The sequence below is a fragment of the Numenius arquata genome, chromosome 8 (assembly GCF_964106895.1).
Source record: "Numenius arquata chromosome 8, bNumArq3.hap1.1, whole genome shotgun sequence".
In the NCBI taxonomy this organism is placed as follows: domain Eukaryota; kingdom Metazoa; phylum Chordata; class Aves; order Charadriiformes; family Scolopacidae; genus Numenius; species Numenius arquata.
In genome coordinates, this window is record NC_133583.1 from 26,066,343 (window position 1) to 26,085,485 (window position 19,143).

At 54.8% G+C, this 19,143-nt stretch overlaps 1 protein-coding gene across 1 annotated transcript in view; it reads left to right on the forward strand.

Annotated features, from left to right (window-relative positions):
* The window catches only part of HYDIN (HYDIN axonemal central pair apparatus protein), a 177,276-nt gene that overhangs the window by 123,025 nt on the left and 35,108 nt on the right, over window positions 1-19,143 (forward strand). The window contains exons 30-49 of the mRNA XM_074151752.1: window positions 167-300; window positions 1,703-1,839; window positions 2,507-2,634; window positions 2,751-2,942; window positions 4,028-4,177; window positions 5,992-6,231; window positions 6,493-6,661; window positions 7,169-7,360; window positions 8,571-8,741; window positions 9,342-9,515; window positions 11,302-11,510; window positions 12,253-12,405; window positions 12,673-12,856; window positions 13,346-13,487; window positions 14,738-14,897; window positions 15,504-16,148; window positions 17,044-17,256; window positions 18,075-18,277; window positions 18,450-18,632; window positions 18,873-18,992. Coding sequence (XP_074007853.1) covers window positions 167-300; window positions 1,703-1,839; window positions 2,507-2,634; window positions 2,751-2,942; window positions 4,028-4,177; window positions 5,992-6,231; window positions 6,493-6,661; window positions 7,169-7,360; window positions 8,571-8,741; window positions 9,342-9,515; window positions 11,302-11,510; window positions 12,253-12,405; window positions 12,673-12,856; window positions 13,346-13,487; window positions 14,738-14,897; window positions 15,504-16,148; window positions 17,044-17,256; window positions 18,075-18,277; window positions 18,450-18,632; window positions 18,873-18,992 — 3,899 coding nt within the window. The remainder of the gene's footprint in view (window positions 1-166; window positions 301-1,702; window positions 1,840-2,506; window positions 2,635-2,750; window positions 2,943-4,027; window positions 4,178-5,991; window positions 6,232-6,492; window positions 6,662-7,168; window positions 7,361-8,570; window positions 8,742-9,341; window positions 9,516-11,301; window positions 11,511-12,252; window positions 12,406-12,672; window positions 12,857-13,345; window positions 13,488-14,737; window positions 14,898-15,503; window positions 16,149-17,043; window positions 17,257-18,074; window positions 18,278-18,449; window positions 18,633-18,872; window positions 18,993-19,143) is intronic.

A 19,143-nucleotide genomic window follows, 5' to 3' on the forward strand; every position in this document is an offset into this window, starting at 1 on the left:
ATAAGGTCCTGGCTAAGAGAGCAGGTGGTGTCACAGACACTGAGCAGTGAGACAGGAGGACCCTATCACCCGTCTCAACAAGAGCAGGGTGGGATCCTCTTTCAGAGGGATCTTTCCCCTTGGGAAAGGACCTTTGCAAGCCAGCCTCTGTCTTTCTTTTCCTTAGCTGGACACTCGGCTGCAGATGCAGATGGAGCAGAAGCTGATAGAGGAACATGCCCTGGAGCTGCAGAAAGCTCTCACCTCTGGTTCCCCAGGGGACATTGTATTTGACCAGCGTTCTCGTCAGAGGCTTCCCAAGTTAGTGGGGACACCCCTACCCTATCTCCAGGTGCCCCAACGGTAACACCCAGCAGTGCACCCCTGTTCCTGAGAGCTCCTTGTGCCTGCTGAGCTGGGAATAGCTGGGGACTTCAGAAAGGGTCTGAAGGGTCTTGCACCCTCAGTAAGTTCACAGACAACACCAAGTTGGGCAGGAGTGTGGATCTCCTTGAGGGCAGGAAGGCTTTACAGAGGGATCTGGACAGGCTGGATGGATGGGTTGAGGCCAATGGTGTGAGGTTCAACACGGCCAAGTGCCGGGTCCTGCACTTGGGTGACACCAACCTCATGAACGCTCCAGGCTGGGGGAAGAGTGGCTGGAGCTGCCCAGTGGAAAAGGACCTGGGGGTGTTGGTCTTCAACCAATTAAATATGAGCCAGCAGCGTGCCCAGGTGGCCAAGGAGACCAACAGCATCCTGGCCTGTATCAGGAACAGCATGGCCAGGAGGACTGGGGCAGTGATTGTCCCCCTGTACTCAGCCCTGGTGAGGCCCTGCCTCGAGTGCTGTGTCCAGTTTTGGGCCCCTCATGACATGAAAGACACTGAGGTGCTGGAGCGTGTCCAGAGAAGGGCAACGGAGCTGGTGAGGGGTCTGGAGCACAAGTCTTGTGAGGAGCAGCTGAGGGAGCTGGGGGTATTCAGCCTGGAGAAAAGGAGGCTGAGGGGAGACCTTCTCGCTCTCTACAACTCCCTGAAAGGAGGGTGTAGCCAGGGGGGGTCCGTCTCTTCTCCCAAGGAACGGGCAACAGGACAAGAGGAAATGACCTCAAGTGCTCCAGGGGAGGTTTAGGATGGCTATTGGGAAAGTTTCTTCCCCAAAAGGATTACCAAGCCTTGGAAGAGGCTGCCCAGGGCAGTGGTGGAGTCACCATCCCTGGATGTATTTAAAAGCCGGGTTAACGTGGTGCTGAGGGGTGTGGGTTAGTGGTAACTTGGTAGCACAGGGTTAATGGTTGGACTTGATAATCTTAAAGGTCTCTTCCAACCATAATGATTCTATGATCCTGATAGCTTTGACATGCTCCCTATGAGCAGCTGAGTGTCCTCACTTCCACAGTGCCACCCTGAGCTTTGGGGCTGCTCAGCTCCCCACAGATGCTGGGTTCTGTTCTTAGAGTTGAGGGGGTCCAGTGCAGACCATCATGACCTTCCAGACAGCACAGGCACCATCCCTGCTGATGAATTTAGGCTGATGAACATCATCAGGCTGATGAACTTAGCAAAGTCCTATTACCGGGTGGTCAGGCCTTGAGTTTCATGGGCTTGAGTTGAGTTTTAACAGCAGTTAATACAGAAATATCCACTTTATTTGCATCTTCAATCCATCTGGAAACACAGCCAGGCTGTGGTTTAAAGAATGTCCTTTCTCCTCCTTTCAGAGCTGAGCTGCCCGAGTACGTCCTGGACTTTGGCTACGTTGTTCTCGGTGACATCCACACACACATTGTGAAGATCACCAACACCGGGCAGTTCCCTGTGTCCTTCCACACTGCTGGACAGGTCCTGCGCGACACAGGTAACCAGTGCTGGAGAGACTTCACGTGGCCTTGAAGGAGCTCTGCCAGATTAGCTTAAGCCACTGGATGTGGGGAAGTTGGTCACCTCTCAGCATCTTCTGCTCTTGGCAACCACGAGCATCATCTGAGTTTCTTTGTGCCCTCTGTGAGCTTGTGTTGCAGAAGTGCTTTGTTTAAAGTTTATAATGTCCTAGTGCTTCCGTTCAGCCTTTATTGAGAAAACAGCCTGTGAGGTCCTCTGGGATATCAAAACAGGCTTCCCAAACAGGCCTTGAGGTGAGGCTGCAGTGCCATCAAACGGTGACTTGCTGTGTCTGAGGGGTGGTCAGGTGTCTCCTTGAAGTTTTGCGCAGGGAACACCTTGGCATGGGGGAATCTTAGTTGCAAATTCTTCTTCGGAGAGTTCTGTGCATCCTTCCCTGGGCTGCCTGATGAAGAATTTGCTGGTGCTCTTCAACTGATGCTTCCTTTTTACCACGTGGGCATTGGATTCGGGCTGTGAAAACCCTTTCTCCTTGGCAAGGGAGAAGAAGCAACAGGCTTCTCCAGAGATGCAAAGGGCTCCTTCACAGAGCTGCCAGCCAGGGCACCCGTGTGGCATTAACATGCCCGTGACACGTTTCACACACTTGTGTGTCTCAGCTGCTTTATTTCCATTTGTTCCAGGTTTCAGTGTGGAGCTGGACCGTGTGAAGCACCTGCCCTACTGTGAGACAGAGACCTTTGAAGTGCGCTTCGACCCACAGAGCGCTAACCTGCCACTGGGAGAGGTGGACAGGCTCCTGCCCATCAAGGTACCGCATACTTCCTCACCTCCCTGTGCCTGCACCACCTTTTGGGGCAGGTGGCAGGTTGGGGACAGCAGTAGGTATCACCTGGACTCTCAGCTGGATGCTCTGTCCTTCACTAGGTAGCAGGAGGCCCCACGTTTCACCTCCGCCTCCGTGCCACTGTGGCCATGCCATCCCTCTGCCTCTCCAGGGACAGGCTGGAGTTCTCCGCTGTCCAATGTGGGCAGTGCCAAGAAGAAACCATCCGACTCCATAATCAGCTCCAGCTCCCCTGTAAATGGTTCATCACTGTGATTGAGCCTGTTAAGAAGGTAAAGCACAGACCACACATAACTCCTTGGTTGGGTTTCCTTTGCCTCTCTTGCCTTTTCTGCCCCTGTGGCTGCTTGAGCACTTGGGCTACATCTCGTCTGAGGAAGCTCTTGAGGGTACACAGCAAGGCTGGTTCACCTGAACCTGTTCATCAGGTGGTGCTTCACTTCTCTGCCACCTTCACCCATTCCTGTTCTTACAGGATCACAGAATGGTTTGGGTTGGAAGGGACCTTAAAGACTTAAGGACCTTAAGAAGTCCTTAAGGAAGGACCTTAAAGAGTGCCAACTCCTGCCCTGGGCAGGGACACCTCCCACCAGACCAGGTTGCTCAAAGCCCCATCCAACCTGGCCTTGAAGCCCTCCAGGGATGGGGCAGCCACAGCTTCTCTGGGCAACCTGGGCCAGGCTCTCACCACCCTCACAGCAAAGAAGTTCTTCCCCACATCTCATCTCCATCTCCCTTCTTTCAGTGTCAAACCCTTCCCCCTTGTCCTGTGGCTCCCCTCCCTGATCCGGAGTCCCTCCCCAGCTTTCCTGGAGCCCCTTGAGGGACTGGAAGGGGCTCTAAGGTCTCCCCGGAGCCTTCTCTTCTCCAGGCTGAACCCCCCCAACTCTCTCAGCCTGTCCTCCCAGCAGAGGGGCTCCATCCCTCCCAGCATCTCCATGGCTTCCTCTGGCCCCTCTCCAACAGGTCCATGTCCTTCTGCTGTTGGTGGCCCCAGAGCTGGAGGCAGCACTGGGGGGGGGTCTCCCCAGAGCAGAGCAGAGGGGCAGAATCCCCCCCCTCGCCCTGCTGGCCACGCTGCTGGGGATGCAGCCCAGGGCGCGGGGGGCTTTCTGGGCTGCCAGCTCACATTGCAGGCTCATGTTGAGCTTCTCATCCACCACCTCTTCTGAGGACAATGCTTCCCTATCTGCCTGCCCTTTCTGCTTGTTTTCCTTCCAGTTCTAGGCCAGCGGTGGTCATGGCTGGTTTGATGTGGGTGTTCTCAACACCGTGATAGTATCTCAGAGCATGACAGGAACCGAGGGTCTGGTCTCACTGGCCAAGGAAACCTCACACAATTGTGTTTTGTGCTCAGGTGGACAAACATCTCCCAGCAAGCGTGCGTCGGAAGCTGCTCCAGGAGTTGAAGGCCAAGCCCTGTGTCTTCGAGGTGCTGCCCGCAGCTGGAGCCCTCGCTCCAGGAGAGCGATGCGACGTGGGAGTCAGGTTTTCACCCACTGAAGAGGTGAGATCGATGGGTGTCCCCCCCCAGGAGGTCTGGCAGGGCAGTGTGGCAGGGAGCAGGAGATGAGGTCTACCTCCCCATGAAGCGTTCTGCAAGCCCTGTGCCCCAGTTTCCCCTGCAGCACCCTCTTCTGTGCGGCACTTTGAAACCTCCATGGGGACCTTGCACTGAGAGCACCAGGGCACTGCAGTGGGGCTACCTCTTAGCACGTGGGGGGAAATCTGCCCCTTTCTCCTCATCTTCCTCTTTGCATGGGTGCGTTTGCAGGCTGCAGCGCCCTGGAGCAGAGCAGCTGCCACACTCACAGGGAATAACTCACTCGGAAGGGCCCACCTAGGCTAATCCTGCTGGTACCAGCAGACAAACCAGCCACCAGACACCTTTCTGGGCATGTCAAGGACAGTCATAGAATGGTTAGAGTTGGAAGGGACCTTAAAGCCCATCCAGTCGCACCCCCTGCCCTGGGCAGGGACACCTCCCACCAGACCAGGTTGCTCCAAGCCCCCTCCAACCTGGCCTTGAACCCCTCCAGGGATGGGGCAGCCACAGCTTCTCTGGGCAACCTGGGCCAGGCTCTCACCACCCTCACAGTAAAGAAGTTCTTCCCCACATCTCATCTCCATCTCCCTTCTTTCAGTGTCAAACCCTTCCCCCTTGTCCTGTGGCTCCCCTCCCTGATCCAGAGTCCCTCCCCAGCTTTCCTGGAGCCCCTTGAGGGACTGGAAGGGGCTCTAAGGTCTCCCCGGAGCCTTCTCTTCTCCAGGCTGAACCCCTGCAACTCTCTCAGCCTGTCCACCCAGTAGAGGGGCTCCAGCCCTCCCAGCATCTCCGTGGCCTCCTCTGGCCCCGCTCCAACAGGTCCATGTCCTTCCTGTGCTGAGGACTCCAGAGCTCGACACAGTACTCCAGGTGGGGTCTCACAAGAGTCACCTGTAGTGGCTAATGCCAGCGGTCCCTGTGGCCCTGGCCCAGCCTGCCTGCACATTCCCAGGTGGTCTGGGAGTCAGCTTAAATGATGGAGCATTCCCAAAGGCAGTTTGCATGTGGCCACTGTGACTTGGAAACTGGCAGTAGAGACACAAGTGCTTCCATGCCTGGGAACAGTCCCAGGGAGATTTTAATTGCTAGTAGAGATGTAACCATCTTGCGTCTGGCTTTAACTAGAGCCAAAGACCGAGCAGAGAAGATGGCCCTTGTTTTTAGCCAGTGAGAGCTCCTCTGCCTCTTTCCTGTAGCTGATGTTTGCCTGATGCAGTAGTGCCAGGACTGTCTCTGGGCAACATAACTTGAGGTTTAGGATGGATATTGGGAAAAATTTCTTCACCAAAAGGGTTGTCAAGCATTGGAACAGGCTGCCCGGGGAAGTGGTGGAGTCACCATCCCTGGAGGTATTTAAAAGCCGGGCAGACGTGGTGCTGAGGGACACAGGTTAGTGGTGGGTATGTCAGTGTTGGGTTGATGGTTGCACTTGATGATCTGAAAGGTCCCTTCCAACCCGTATGATTCTGTTATTCTATAACCCCTTTCTCGTGCACATTGTGCTCCTTCATGACTAGATGAAAACCTAGTCTGTAGACCATTTAGACCATTTTAGGTCTATAGGATAACGAATATCCATTTACACTTCACGCCTGGATTCATCCCAGTTACTCAGAGCCAGCATGCAGATACTGTAGCCCCTGCTGTAATTAAAGATCTGTTTTCCATCACCTTAGAGGTACTGATAACACCCCTGACCTTAGGGCGAGGGTTGAATTTGAGGCCTTGTCACCTGGGACTTCTTGGAGGAGCTTTCTGCACTTCTCTCTTTTCAGAAATCCTACAGAAGCGAGCTGAAGATTAAAGTTTGCCAGAGCAGTCAACACCTCCAGGTGCAGGTCTCAGGGCAGGGGCTGGAGCCACAGCTGGAGTTCAGCCCCTCGGTGCTCGAGCTGGGACCGTTGCTGCCATACAGCCCTGGGGCGGAGGGGACAGTGGTGGTGAGGAACCCCTGCGAGTTCCCCATCGAGTTTTACTCGCTGGAGTTCGACCAGCAGTACCTTGCTGAGGAGCAGGTGAGAAGGAAGGTCTGGTCCCCGTGTACATCCTCCCATAGTTTCACAGCATTCCAGTGTTCCCAGGCTCCTGCCAGGGTGATGAAGGTATCTCCAGGGCAGAGCCTGGTGGTGTTTTGGAGTCAGCCAGCTCTGGCAGGCTGTGGAGGGGCTTGGATAGGCCAAGTTGTTAGGAGAAGATGAACAGACTCCCCAGCCAGTCTATGTGATGAAGGTCAAGAGACGCATCCCATATATGATTTCTCTTTCCTCTGCGCACAGATCCTGCGGATGCTGAAGGACTATGATGGCCGCAACACCTTGTTGCTGCCTCCACGTGCCCCGGGTGAGAAGCTGCCCCCAGAGGTGCTGGAGTACTATCAGGACCAGAAGAGGTTGCAGAATGACCAGGGAAAGCCCAAGACCGGGGACCCAGCAGGCCAGGACAGTGGTGAGGGTTTGACATTGGCTGTCCTGAGTGTGGACACAGCAGGGACTCCAGCCCACCTACCCTGAGCTCTCCATGACCTCGTTCTCCATGGAAAACCCATTCCCCAGCTTAGTGGAGGATTTCCTGGGTGAAAAGTCTGTGGCTTGTAACACACATCCTCTACTAGCCCTGAGTGCAGCCAAAGCAAGCTCATATCTGCCCGCCGTGGACTGGGGAAATACTCGGGATGTCCCCTTGTGTCCCTCAGCCACAAAGAGCGGGACTGGATGAGTTTTTCTTCAGCCAGTAGGACCAGGTCCAATATCACAAGTTATTTCACATTTGCTCCTTCCCAGCAACAAAACCAAACGCTCAAAATCCACCTGAGAGCAGAGACAGCCTGGACAGGCTTCTTTTGGGGAAATTTTCTGTCTTTTGCACGTGGCCGTGCAGAGTGGCAAACGGCAACGAGCAGATTGCCTGGCCACATTCGCCCCTTTCTTCACTCCCCTTGTCCTTCCTCCGTAGCAAACTTTGAAGATACCCAGTTTCTGCCAGATCAAGGAGGAAAGCACTCTGCCGAGGTCGTTCACGCTGCCTCATCCCTTAGCTTAATCGTTCCCTCCTCCATTTTTGATGAAAGCCAGCCCAACAAGGTGGATTCTAAATCTGAATGTGGAGACGAGGAGGAGGAAGGTGTTGAGAAAAGACGAAGGACAGGTAATAATCCTAAGCTCTTCACCTATTTTATGTCCATTGTGGCAAAAGGACCTCCAGTGGAGGACTTCAGTGTCACCTCCATCGCTTCACTGCAGCCTGGTGCCATCTTCGCTCCTGTAGGCCCTGATTCTGCTCTTCCATATGAAGTCTGTAGGATCCTGAGAAGAGTCTGAGGGAGAGGCAAGGGAGGCTTTCCCCACCTTTGCCAAATGACCACCTTTGAACCCCAGGAGCTGCTGGGATCAGGATGGTGCTGGTCCCTTTCCAAGGCAGGACACTCTGCTCTCTGTGCTCCATGGCACTGCAATCTGAGGTGGCTTTCGGAGTCCTGGTGGACAATAGGATGACCATGAGCCGACAATGTGCCCTTGTGGCCAAGAAGGCCTGAGGGGGAATCTGATCAATGCTTATAGATACTTCAAGGGAGGGTGTCAGGAGGATGGGGCTGGTCTTTTTTCAGTGGTGCCCAGGGACAGGACAAGAGGAAACGGGCACAAACTTGAATGTAAGAAGTTCCACCTAAACATGAGGAGGAACTTCTTTCCTGTGAGGGTGTCAGAGCCCTGGAAGAGGCTGCCCAGGGAGGTGGTGGAGTCTCCTTCTCTGGAGACATTCCAAACCCGCCTGGACACGTTCCTGTGGGACCTGCTCTGGGTGGACCTGCTTTGGCAGGGGTGTTGGACTAGATGCTGTCCAGAGTTCCCTTCCAGCCCCATGTGATTCTGTGATTCTGACCTCCTAAGAGCAGAGCTGGGAGCTCTTTGCAAATGCTGGTGAATTGAGAGCTCTGGTATAATATTCCCAAAGCTTCTCGCTTTTGGGTAATCGCTTGGTCCCCAAATGGAGCCTCTCCCTTGGGACTCTAAAATGCCCAGTTCTGCCTGTCCCCCCTCCAACTCAGCAGGACCTGGGGCCAAACTCCCATGAGGACCACGTTGAGAATTCATGGAAGAAGATTTGGCCCAGTCCTTTTAGGTGTTGCCAGATGCTCGGTCTTTCCTCTTTTTGCCACCCCATTTACTGTACTCTGAACAGACATCTCCACCAGCACCTTGGGCAGACCCTGATCTGCACAAGGAAGGGCATGGTGAGACCTCAGGCGTGACGTTGGTTTTGGCACAGTCTCCTCTCCCAGGATCTGAGGGGACGGGGAGGATGATCAGGGTCCCAGACAGGCAGGAGGCTGACTTTTCTACCTGGTCCTGCACAGCAGAGTGTCGGCGAAGCACCACCAGCAGCAAGGAGGCCGCGGGAGAGCTGGAGGACAGCCCTGTCCGTAGGGCCATCGCCCGCCACCTTGGCATCGATATCTCCGCGGAAGGACGCGCGGCCCAAAACCGCAGAGGGATCGTCATCATCGTCCATGGGGCACCCCTCACAGGTACGTGGGCTGCAGGGAAGGGGGGAAGTGGGAGAGAGACATCCTGGTGGACCATGACACTTGGTTGATCAGCTGAAGTGGGGCAAGATAAGTCACAGCTCTGCTGGTAGTGAAATGGTCCCAGGCCTTCACCTAGCGTGGTGTAACTGGTGTGGCTCATCTTGTGTCCATACAGCTAGGCTCTCAGTCACCCAAACAGGGTGGCCGTGTCCCCGTTGCCTCGTGGGAGCAGTCCCTCACCCATACTGACCCCCAAACCGTGCCCAGACATTGCCTGAGGCAACGCCGACCAGCACAGGCTGGCCGGTGGTCTGAATGGTGGTGGGACAGGGCTCAAAACAGCATCCTGGGCTCAGGACTGAGGTTACCACAAGGGACAAAGTCCTCAGCTGAAAAAGAGGTGGAGATGATCCATCTGGCTCTAGAGGACAGTGCTTCTAACCATGCTCGAGCTGCCTCCTTTGTGGTTTCCCCTAAAGTGGCACTTTACTCTCTGACTATCCCTGAAAATTTGAAATCCTGTTTGGGGGCTTTCCGCAGCTTGGCCCTGAAAATGCCTCCCATGCAAGTGTCACCAAGCAGGTCTTCCTCTCCCTCAAGGCAAGACATCGGCAGCGGTGGCCCTCTCCAAATACTACGGCGCTGCCTGCTTGTCCATGGACGCCGTGGTGACAGACGCCATCTCAGAGAGGAGCAGCTCGGCAGGGCTCCGCGCCCGGGAGCTGTGCATCAGGGCTGCCATCGAGCAGAGCCACAGGGAGTCGGAGGACACTGGTAAGGAGAAACGCTGGACCCCCAGAGCAGAGCTTCAGAAACCCATCATGGCCATCCACTTCTTGCTCCGGAGGAGTTGTTTGGCAGCCCTTTGGGTCTCTTGGGGAACACAGGGGCGGGCATGTAGAAATGCAAAGCCACTTCATAAAGCATCTCTGATTATTAAAAAATATATAAATCTCTATTTTTAAGGGCTCAGACAGGCACTTGTACGGCCCCTGGGCTTCTCAGCACGTCTTCCTTTTCCTGGGAGGGGTGAAGCACACCTCTTATCTTTCTCAGGGTTTTTTGTATTTCCTCAAAGCTGAATCCAGCTTGCTCCTCATGGCCATCAGGCAGAGCTGCTGCCCACTTTAACAAGGAAAAAGCCCTCTGAAGTGGCTCATTAAGAACTAGACATGACTGCCTTTTGAGTGTGGCTTCACAAACATGAGAGGAAGGGAAGAATAACCTCCTGGGGGAGTTGCAGATGAGGCACACCATAGATGAGCTCTTTTCTCCAGAGATTTTCCTACACGTGCTCTCAGGTCCTGCAGCTCATGTGTGTTGTGCTATTTTCCATGTGAGACCAGAGACTAAAGTTTCCTAAAGGAAACTTTATCTGGCAGTTGGTGCCCCAAGCTCTGCAGGGGGAGGCCAGACACTGGCTCTGGTGGTGAGGGGGAAGTTTTGCATCGCTCAGCTTTGAACCTGGTTGGGTTGGGAGCTGCTGGAGGGAGAAGGGTCCTGGGTCCCAGGTGGGGTTAACCCGCACAGAGGATTTAGCTCCAGGGCAAGGCTGCTTGTTACAGGCTCCATGTAAGAATGCAAGATGGGTGCAAGGTATGGAAACCATGCTCCTGGTGGAGAACAGGATGACCATGAGCCAGCAATGTGCCCTTGTGGCCAAGGCCATCCTGGGGGGCATCAGGAAGAGTGTGGTCAGCAGGTCAAGAGAAGTCATCCTGCCCCTCTGCTCTGCCCTGGTGAGGCCCCAGCTGGAGCACTGGGTCCAGTTCTGGGCTCCCCAGTTCAAGAAGGACAGGGAACTGCTGGAGAGGGTACAGCAGAGGGCTACAAAGATGATGAGGGGCCTGGAGCATCTCTCTTATGAGGAGAGGCTGAGGGACTTGGGTCTCTTTAGTCTGGAGAAGAGAAGGCTGAGGGGGATCTGATCAATGCTTATAAATACTTAAAGGGTGGGTGTCAGGAGGATGGGGCTGGTCTTTTTTCAGTGGTGCCCAGGGACAGGACAAGGGGCAACGGGCACAAACTGGAACGTGAGAAGTTCCCTCTAAACATGAGGAGGAGCTTCTTTCCTGTGAGGGTGGCAGAGCCCTGGAAGAGGCTGCCCAGGGAGGTGGTGGAGTCTCCTTCTCTGGAGACATTCCAAACCCGCCTGGACACGTTCCTGTGCAACCTGCTCTGGGTGGACCTGCTCTGGCAGGGGGTTGGACTAGATGATCTCCAGAGGTCCCTTCCAACCACATATCATTCTGTGATCCTGGAGAACCTGGCTTGATCCACAGGGAAGCTACTGTGCAAATGGTGTCACCTGCCTGCCCGCTGGCCTGTCTCTCGGTTGGGGCACAGGGCTGTGCATTAAAATGTCCCTGGCTTTAAACCCAGTATCAGATGGTGGGGTTTATCATGCTAATCAGAGAAGGAGCTGCTTCTGGAAGGCAGGCGGGGGACACATGTCCCTGCCAGGGCACAGGGCTGTGCCCATTGGGGTGGAAGGTCCTTGCTTGCTCCCTGAAGCAGGGGGATGTCCCCAGCCCTGCTGAGCCCTCTGTCTCCTCCACAGGTCAAAACGCAGACATCTCCCTCAGCCTGCAACTCAACGCCGAGGGCAAGCACAGCCCGGAAACGAGCCAGTCCAGCTCGGGGGACAAAGGCAGCCTGCAGTCCATCAGCTCCAGAGGCTTGGGGAGCACCACAGCAAGCAAGAGGAAGACGGACAGCCACACGTCACAGTCCCAGAAACATCACGTAACGGAATCAGTAGGCTCCCAGGTGAAGAACAATCCACACTGGTTAATCATAGAATCATAGAATGGTTTGGGTTGGAAAGGACCTTACAGCCCATCCAGTCCCACCCCCTGCCCTGGGCAGGGACACCTCCCACCAGACCAGGTTGCTCCAAGCCCCCTCCAACCTGGCCTTGAACCCCTCCAGGGATGGGGCAGCCACAGCTTCTCTGGGCAACCTGGGCCAGGCTCTCACCACCCTCACAGCAAAGAAGTTCTTCCCCAGATCTCATCTCCATCTCCCCTCTTCCAGTGTCAAACCCTTCCCCCTCCTCCTATGGCTCCCCTCCCTCGTAAATGTTAACTCCCCATTAATGCCTGGGACCTTTCTGTTACCTTTGAGAAGTGAAGGGGCTGCTTAGAGTGGAGGCTTCGTGTCACCCAGAGCCTGGTGTGGGGGTATAAAGTGCAGAGAGCTGGCTGGGCATGGCTCGAGGTGGGAAGAGAACCCTCTTCTCCAGCAGAAAAGAATCTACTGGGTCTCAGTGGTTCGTTGGCAAAGTGCAGTGGGTGATGGGCAAAGCTGTGGGATGCTGTGCTGGGGGCTTGCAAACTTGGGTCTCTGCTGGCCAAGGAGGGTGACCCCCAGGGTTGTCCCCTGGAGTTGCTGGCCTGCAGTTTTGTTCTAGTCTCCCGCTAGTGAAAGACTCCAGCTCCAAGCCCAGCAATTGGAATTGCTCCAGGGTTTCCAAAGTGGTTTCTTTTTCTTGTGGTGTTCTCCGTTGCAGGGCTCGTCCGCTTGTCACCTCGTCTCTCCCCTTCCCTTTGGTCCCGGGCAGCAATGGCTGAGCATCGCGGGCAGCACGGCGGGAGAGATGGGCTTCATGAGCTGCGTGCTGCCCGAGGACCTGCTGGTGGCCATCCTCTCTGAAAGGCTGCAGGTACCTGGGGTGGGGACAAACCGTACATGGCTGCTGCAGCGAGACACAGAGGTATGATTCGGAGAGGAGGAGATCTGTATCTGCTGTTGGAGCAGCCCTGGGCTGCCTGCAGGGACCTTTGGGTGAAGCTGCAGGTGCCCCAAGTTGGCAGAGCGCGGGGAGAGATGGGAGTTGATGCACTTGGAACAGCAATTGGTGGTGTTTGTTGACTCGCTCAGAGCCCACTGTGGGCAATAGTTGACTTTTCCTCTTCAACTTTACTCACAGTTGAGTGACTGCTACCAGGGAGCGGTGTTCGATAGCCTGGAGACCCTCTTTGCACGTAACATGGCATCTGCTCTCCTCTGCCTGCTCAAAGCTGTCAGAAATCGGCCTTATATCTATTTTGTGAACCTGTCCCAGGATTACGCTTCTTTGAAAGCCAGGGAGGCAGCCGCGAAGGAGCAAGAAGGTGAGACTCTTCGTCTCCGTACCTCTCAAATCTTCTCTCTCAAAGCCCCCAACCTTATCTGTGCGTATCTGGGTTACCAGCAGGGCTTTTAAGAAATGTTTTTATTAATCCTTCCACCTTCTGCTTCAGTGTAGCCAGTGGTCAGCTCACAGTAGCTTAAAATACAGCAGAGGCTGTAAGACTTGCCTTAGTCTCCAACATTCAAACTCAGGCACAAGCGCAAGCTGTTGTGGCTCAATAACTAGTCACCAGCCAGCCGTCCACCATGCTGGTGCATGTGAAGCATGAGAACTTGCTGACCACCAAGAGTCTGGGGAAATTATCTGCATTTTGGAGCAGGGATAGGGGCTCCCCAGTGTCTCCCGGCAGGATGATAGGCTGGGTGGGGACAGAGCTGTGAGGATTCACCCAGATTCACCCGGGACTCACCCAGAACAGCAAGCTCCGCTTGCAGTCACTAATGGTTTCTTCCTCTGGTCTGTGCTGAAGAACGGGAGCAGGAAGAAGCTGCCAGGAGGGAGAAAGCGCGTCTCTGGGAGTTGGATGAGGACGAGTATGATGCCCTCACTGAGGAGCAGAAAACTCAGCTTAATAGCAATATACGAGAAGTCCAGCGTGAAAGGAAGAAGAGGTCTGTAAGCTTTCCATGGGTAGCTCCCCAGGACTGTGTCCCTGAAGGGTTTCCCTGCTCCAGGGACCTTCGTTGAGCTCAGAGGTGTTACAGAGCAGAGGCCAAAAGTGTCTATTCCAAGCGGCACAGGGATGGCCAGTTTCACCTCCCTGATTCCCAGCGGGGGAAGGAGCTTCCTCTGGTGAGATGAGAACGTCTTCTCTCTGTTTTAGGGGCGAGCCCTCTGGTTTGCACCCTGGCTGGAGGGAGCTGGGCTCTGTGCTTCCCTTGCCACCGCACTTGCAAGTGTCTCTAAAGTTAATTACGTTGATTGTCATCTTCTGCAACCCTTCCTTCAGCAAACCAGGGGGGTTGGGGTGAGGTGCAGCCGTGCTGGCTTGGTTTAGATACTGGTCCTGCCATAGGTGAAGTCCTTAAAATGCCGGTTTCTCACGGTTTCCCTTACTGAGTGACCCCAGCCATAAAAACCGGTGTCTCTTAGGCTCATCTCCAGCTGCAGCAGCAGGTGAGCCTGGGAGAAGCTCTGATCCAGCAAAGCCCTGTTCAGGAGGATGCACAGGATTAAGTGTGAAGCTGAGAGGGGGACCTGCTTAAAGCCAGCATGCGTTTCAGCGCTGCTCTCAGCCCAGGCTGAAGCTTGTTTCCCTGGGAGGAGAGCGCTAGGGCTGCTTCAAACCATGATTTCCACAACAGCACAAGTTTCCCGTGGTCACAGCTGGGTTCCAGCAGGACACCTGCTTGTTCAGAGCCTGTTTTGCAGCAGGGGAATTATTACAGCCTTTGCTTTCTGATTGATATGGTTATTTTCTCTAAGGAGCAGGCTATGCCCAGGGAGAAAAAGGGCTGGAAAAGACAAGTATTGGTGCAGGAATAAGTAGGTGTTAGTGATTTGCAAGCTAGTTTACAGTGGGAAATCAAGGGAGGGCTTCAGGCATCAGTGCGGAGAGATGGTGGGTCAGGTTTTGGCACTGTGTTGGAGGTGTCCAGGTGGACCTCATCAGAGAAGTTTCACAATTGAGACCTTCTTGACAGCAAGGCTTAGATTTGGGTGGCCCTGGAGGTCCCCTCTCACTTTTCCTCAGTTTGGATTTTCCTGACCTTCCCCCAGGTTGAGGGACGTCCATGGAGATGGTCCAACGGTTCTGCCTGGCCTTGGGATCAATGAATGCAGTGCAGGACCAGCTGGGATTGCAGCAAGATCAGATAATCTGGTGGTGACTAGGGGATATTTTCTGTTTGGCTTGCTGAAGGGAGATGGAGCGGCTGGCTCGAGAGCTTGAGGAAAAGCACCAGCGGGAGCTAGAACGCTTGAAGGAGGAAGAAGAGCTGAAGAAGAAGTCTAAGCGGGGCAAGAGAGAGCTTGGAAAAGACAATGCTTTGGCAAAGAAAAGCCACCCTGGAGCCAGGCAGGTGGGTGGTTTTATTTACAGAGATGAGTGAAAGCCCTGGGGACCTTCCCCTGAGCTGTCCCATGGGCTTGTTGGAGAGCTGCTCTTCTAGAATCATGCTGCCTTTGAGTCATGACTTCACATAACTTCATACATTCACTGGGAAGCCCCAGATAGTTTTAGTCCAGTGTTTCTCCCCACCCTGCACATAACTTGTACCCTCTGAGCCATGATCCATTTGGGATGTGATGGCTTTTCCTGAGTGTCTGGCAGGAGATACCACCAGGCCTTAGTTATTTGTGAGCAACCAGACTTCCCAAAGAGTCAGCCAGCCCCAGGGATGCTCAGCCTGCCAGAAACCAGCCCAGAGGACTGCACAGGAGTACGAAGGTGCCTTAAATTCCCTCTTTGGGTTGGGAAAGCTGTTCTGTATCTTATCTGGTTTGCAGGACTCCTCATTGGTCTGGCACCGGGGAGTTTGGTTTCAGTTGAGCTCAACTGGGATCTGTAGAGCACCTAGCACAGGTCTCAGATGAGGCTCAGGGTGCTATTGCAAAGATCCTCACTGCCCTACAGCATTCGAGTTGGTGCTTTGAAATGCTCACTGCTTTTTCCCCCTCCTGCCCAGAATACAAACACATCCACCAGCAACACCAATGCGTCCACCAGCAACTGGTCAGATGTCACTGAAGGGGTGGACAAGAAGGGATCTCTAAAGGAGCACCCGGAGTCTATTGCAAGTGACAAGGCAGATAAGAAGAAGAAGAGCAAGGTTCCCCCGATGGATGCCTGCCCAGCGACAGCTGTGCCACCTGCAGATCCAGAACAGGAGGAAACCAAAACCGAGGACCTGAGTGACAGCGAGAAGAACTTGGCCCTGAGGTTTAAGGTCTACGAGGCATCGCAGAAGGACATCATGCATATTTTGTCAGCCTGGGACAGGGCTCAGGGTATCCTGCTGTCCCCTCTGAACCAGGAGGAGGTGCAGCATCAAGCAGAAGACCAGCGCCAGCATTTATCCAGCCGCAAGAGCCGAAAGGACAGAGAGAAGGAACGTCATGAGAGGCTGGAGAAGGAGCGCACAGACAAAGAGCGGCTGGAAAAACTGAAGGTTCTTGAGGACTCCAAGTTATCTCAGCTGGAAGGGGAAGGAGCAGAAGTGACATCCAGAGGCCAGGATGTTGGGGTGCCCTGCTTGAACATCCAGGTGCTGCGCCCAGAAGATGTGACTGACAAGATCCTGGAGAGCGGCAAGATGCCAGCAGCAGAGCAGGTAAAGCCCTGTAAGGCTCAGACACTGAGCCTGCCACGGTCTGGGCCCTGGTGGGTTGTGTCCCACCAGGTGACAATAGCACAGAGCTTTGTCCAGGCCACTGGTGATGTTCCGCAGCAGTCACCTGGCTGGGGAGGTTCTTGCCATCCCTCAGATGGGTGGAAGGAGGGAGTGCTCTCTGTTCAAGGCTCCTGTCTGTTCAGAGAATTTCCCAGTCTGGAAATCATTGAAAATGGTCCCAGGGCAGCTCATGGTCATTGTTCCCTTCAACTGAGTCACTCAGAGGAGAGATTTCTCTCTAGGTCCCACTTGTAGGTCCTGGCACTGCTCAGGAGTCTGCACACCCCACTGGCCATCAAAACAGCACTGTACTCCATAAAAAAAAAAAAAAAAAAAAAAAAAAATTGCCAAAAGCTCAGTGCCTTCAGGGAAGGAGTGTGAGGAGGAAGTGATGGGAGTCACTCCAGATTCTCTCCAGGCTGAGAGAATTGGGGGGGTTCAGCCTGGAGAAGAGAAGGCTCCGGGGAGACCTTAGAGCCCCTTCCAGTCCCTCAAGGGGCTCCAGGAAAGCTGGGGAGGGACTCTGGATGAGGGAGGGGAGCCATAGGAGGAGGGGGAAGGGTTTGACACTGATAGAGGGGAGATGGAGATGAGATGTGGGGAAGAACTTCTTTGCTGTGAGGGTGGTGAGAGCCTGGCCCAGGTTGCCCAGAGAAGCTGTGGCTGCCCCATCCCTGGAGGGGTTCAAGGCCGGGTTGGAGGGGGCTTTGAGCAACGTGGTCTGGTGGGAGGTGTCCCTGCCCAGGGCAGGGGGTGGTACTGGATGGTCTTTAAGGTCCCTTCCAACCTGAACCAATCTATGATTCTATAAACAGGGTTTTCTCTTATCCTTTAGATCCTGGATGAGCTGGGTCTGGGTCCCTCAGGGCCTCCCATTCCCCCTACTGCTTTTTACTCTGTGATCCACTACCCAGAGAAGCGGGTGGCCCCTGCAGCAGAAGAAGCCTTCAAGAACTTCATCTTCATTGTGCCAGAAGGTGCCGCTGCGGAAGAAGAAAAGAAGGACATGGAAAGTCTCGTGGATGTGCCCATTGTGTCCACAGTGAAGGTGCCAGGGCTGGATGAGGGCATGGGGGAGAGGTGGGATGAAAAAGGATGACTCTGGAAGGGCAGTGAAGATATGATTGGGCCCTGTGTCTGTAGGCACCCCTTCTGTCTGTCCAAAAGAGAGCTCTGCTTGAGACACAGCGTTCCACAGAGATGCTAGGAGGGCTGGAGCCCCTCTGCTGGGAGGACAGGCTGAGAGAGTTGGGGGGTTCAGCCTGGAGAAGAGAAGGCTCCGGGGAGACCTTAGAGCCCCTTCCAGTCCCTCAAGGGGCTCCAGGAAAGCTGGGGAGGGACTCTGGATCAGGGAGGGGAGCCATAGGAGGAGGGGGAAGGGTTTGACGCTGGAAGAGGGGAGATTGAGATGAGATGTGGGGAAGAACTTCTTTGCTGTGAGGGTGGTGAGAGCCTGGCCCAGGTTGCCCAGAGAAGCTGTGGCTGCCCCATCCCTGGAAGGGTTCAAGGCCAGGTTGGATGGGGCTTGGAGCAACCTGGTCTGGTGGGAGGTGTCCCTGCCCAGGGCAGGGGGTGGGACTGGATCTTTAAGGTTCCTTCCAGCCTGAACCATTCTATGATTCTGTAATATGAGATAAAGACATCACCTAAAACTCTCAACTTCCCTCAAAGGGGAGGGTCATGGGTGAGGAGAGGAGTCATAGGCAAAACTAAGTCCAGTAAGACCAAGTCCATGGGCAGATGTGGTGGTTTATTTATTCTCTCCTGTTTGTTAGCAAACCCACATCTTTCTTTCCAGCATGAGGCTGTCTCGGGGCAGGTCTCACCTCTTTTCTTATCCCTTTCTTCTCTTTCCTTGGTGGGAAGGTGTCGGAGGAGCAGCTCACCCCGACCAGGGGTCGGTCAAGGAAGGAGAAAGCCACAGGCAGCCGGGAGTCTGTGAGGGAGAAGCGTAGCTTGGGCAGGGGCAAGAGAAGTCTCCAAGTGCCGGGCACGGGAGCACCCACACGTCCCTCCGAGGTGGACCAAAGTGGCGCAGAGGCAGTCCCATCCCTGCGGAAATCCGTCAGGTGAGCTCAGAGGGAGGAGGTGAGCCCTCTGCTTCACGGCCATCTCGCCAACATCATCCCTAGCTCCTCAGGGACCCTCTGCTGGTGCCTCCATAGGGTGGCGAATCCACAACCCTTCTCCTTGTCTCATTAGCTCGTTAGCAATGTCTGAAATCTCCTCTTTAATTGCCAGGCTGAGCAACTGCCGGTGGATAGTGCCTGCCCGTGGCGAGGTGGAACTGAAGGTCCTCTTCAGCTCCATGGTGCTGGGCCAGTTTGAGCAGACACTGCACTTTGAGATCCTGGGGACAAAGCGTCTGTACCAGCTGCACTGCAGGGGCACCTGCCTGTATCCCACCATCAGCCAGGACCCGCGGTAAGGCTGGCCCGTGGGAGCCCCCCATTCTGCTCTCCCCTGAACTGGGAGCCAGGGCTGTCCCCTGTACCCCTGTGACCTTCCGGCTTGGTCAGAGCTTGCTGCCTGAGCAGCCCGGCACCTTTTCCCATGCTTGGAGCTGGGAACCAGTGCTGGTACCTCAGCCACCAGTATGAGTTATGGCTTTATGACCAGTTTTTCTACTTAGAGCATCCTCATTCCCCATTTTCTCTCTCCCAGGCTGGTGTTTCCTCACCGGAGGAAGAGCAAGGCGGAGGATGACATCATCTTCAAGCAGTATGTCATGAACACAGGTGTATTCCACTTTGGACCACTGCTGTGTGGGAAGTCAAGAGACTGGTACGTGCTCCCCACCCCAAGTGAGCATCCTGATGAGGTGCCTCCATGGAGTGAGATGTTGGGATGGGATCTCCAGGGCCTTGTGCTTTCATGGACACACTTGGAGACATGCTGTCCCAGTGGCACAATTCAGGGCAGGCCCAGGCAGAGA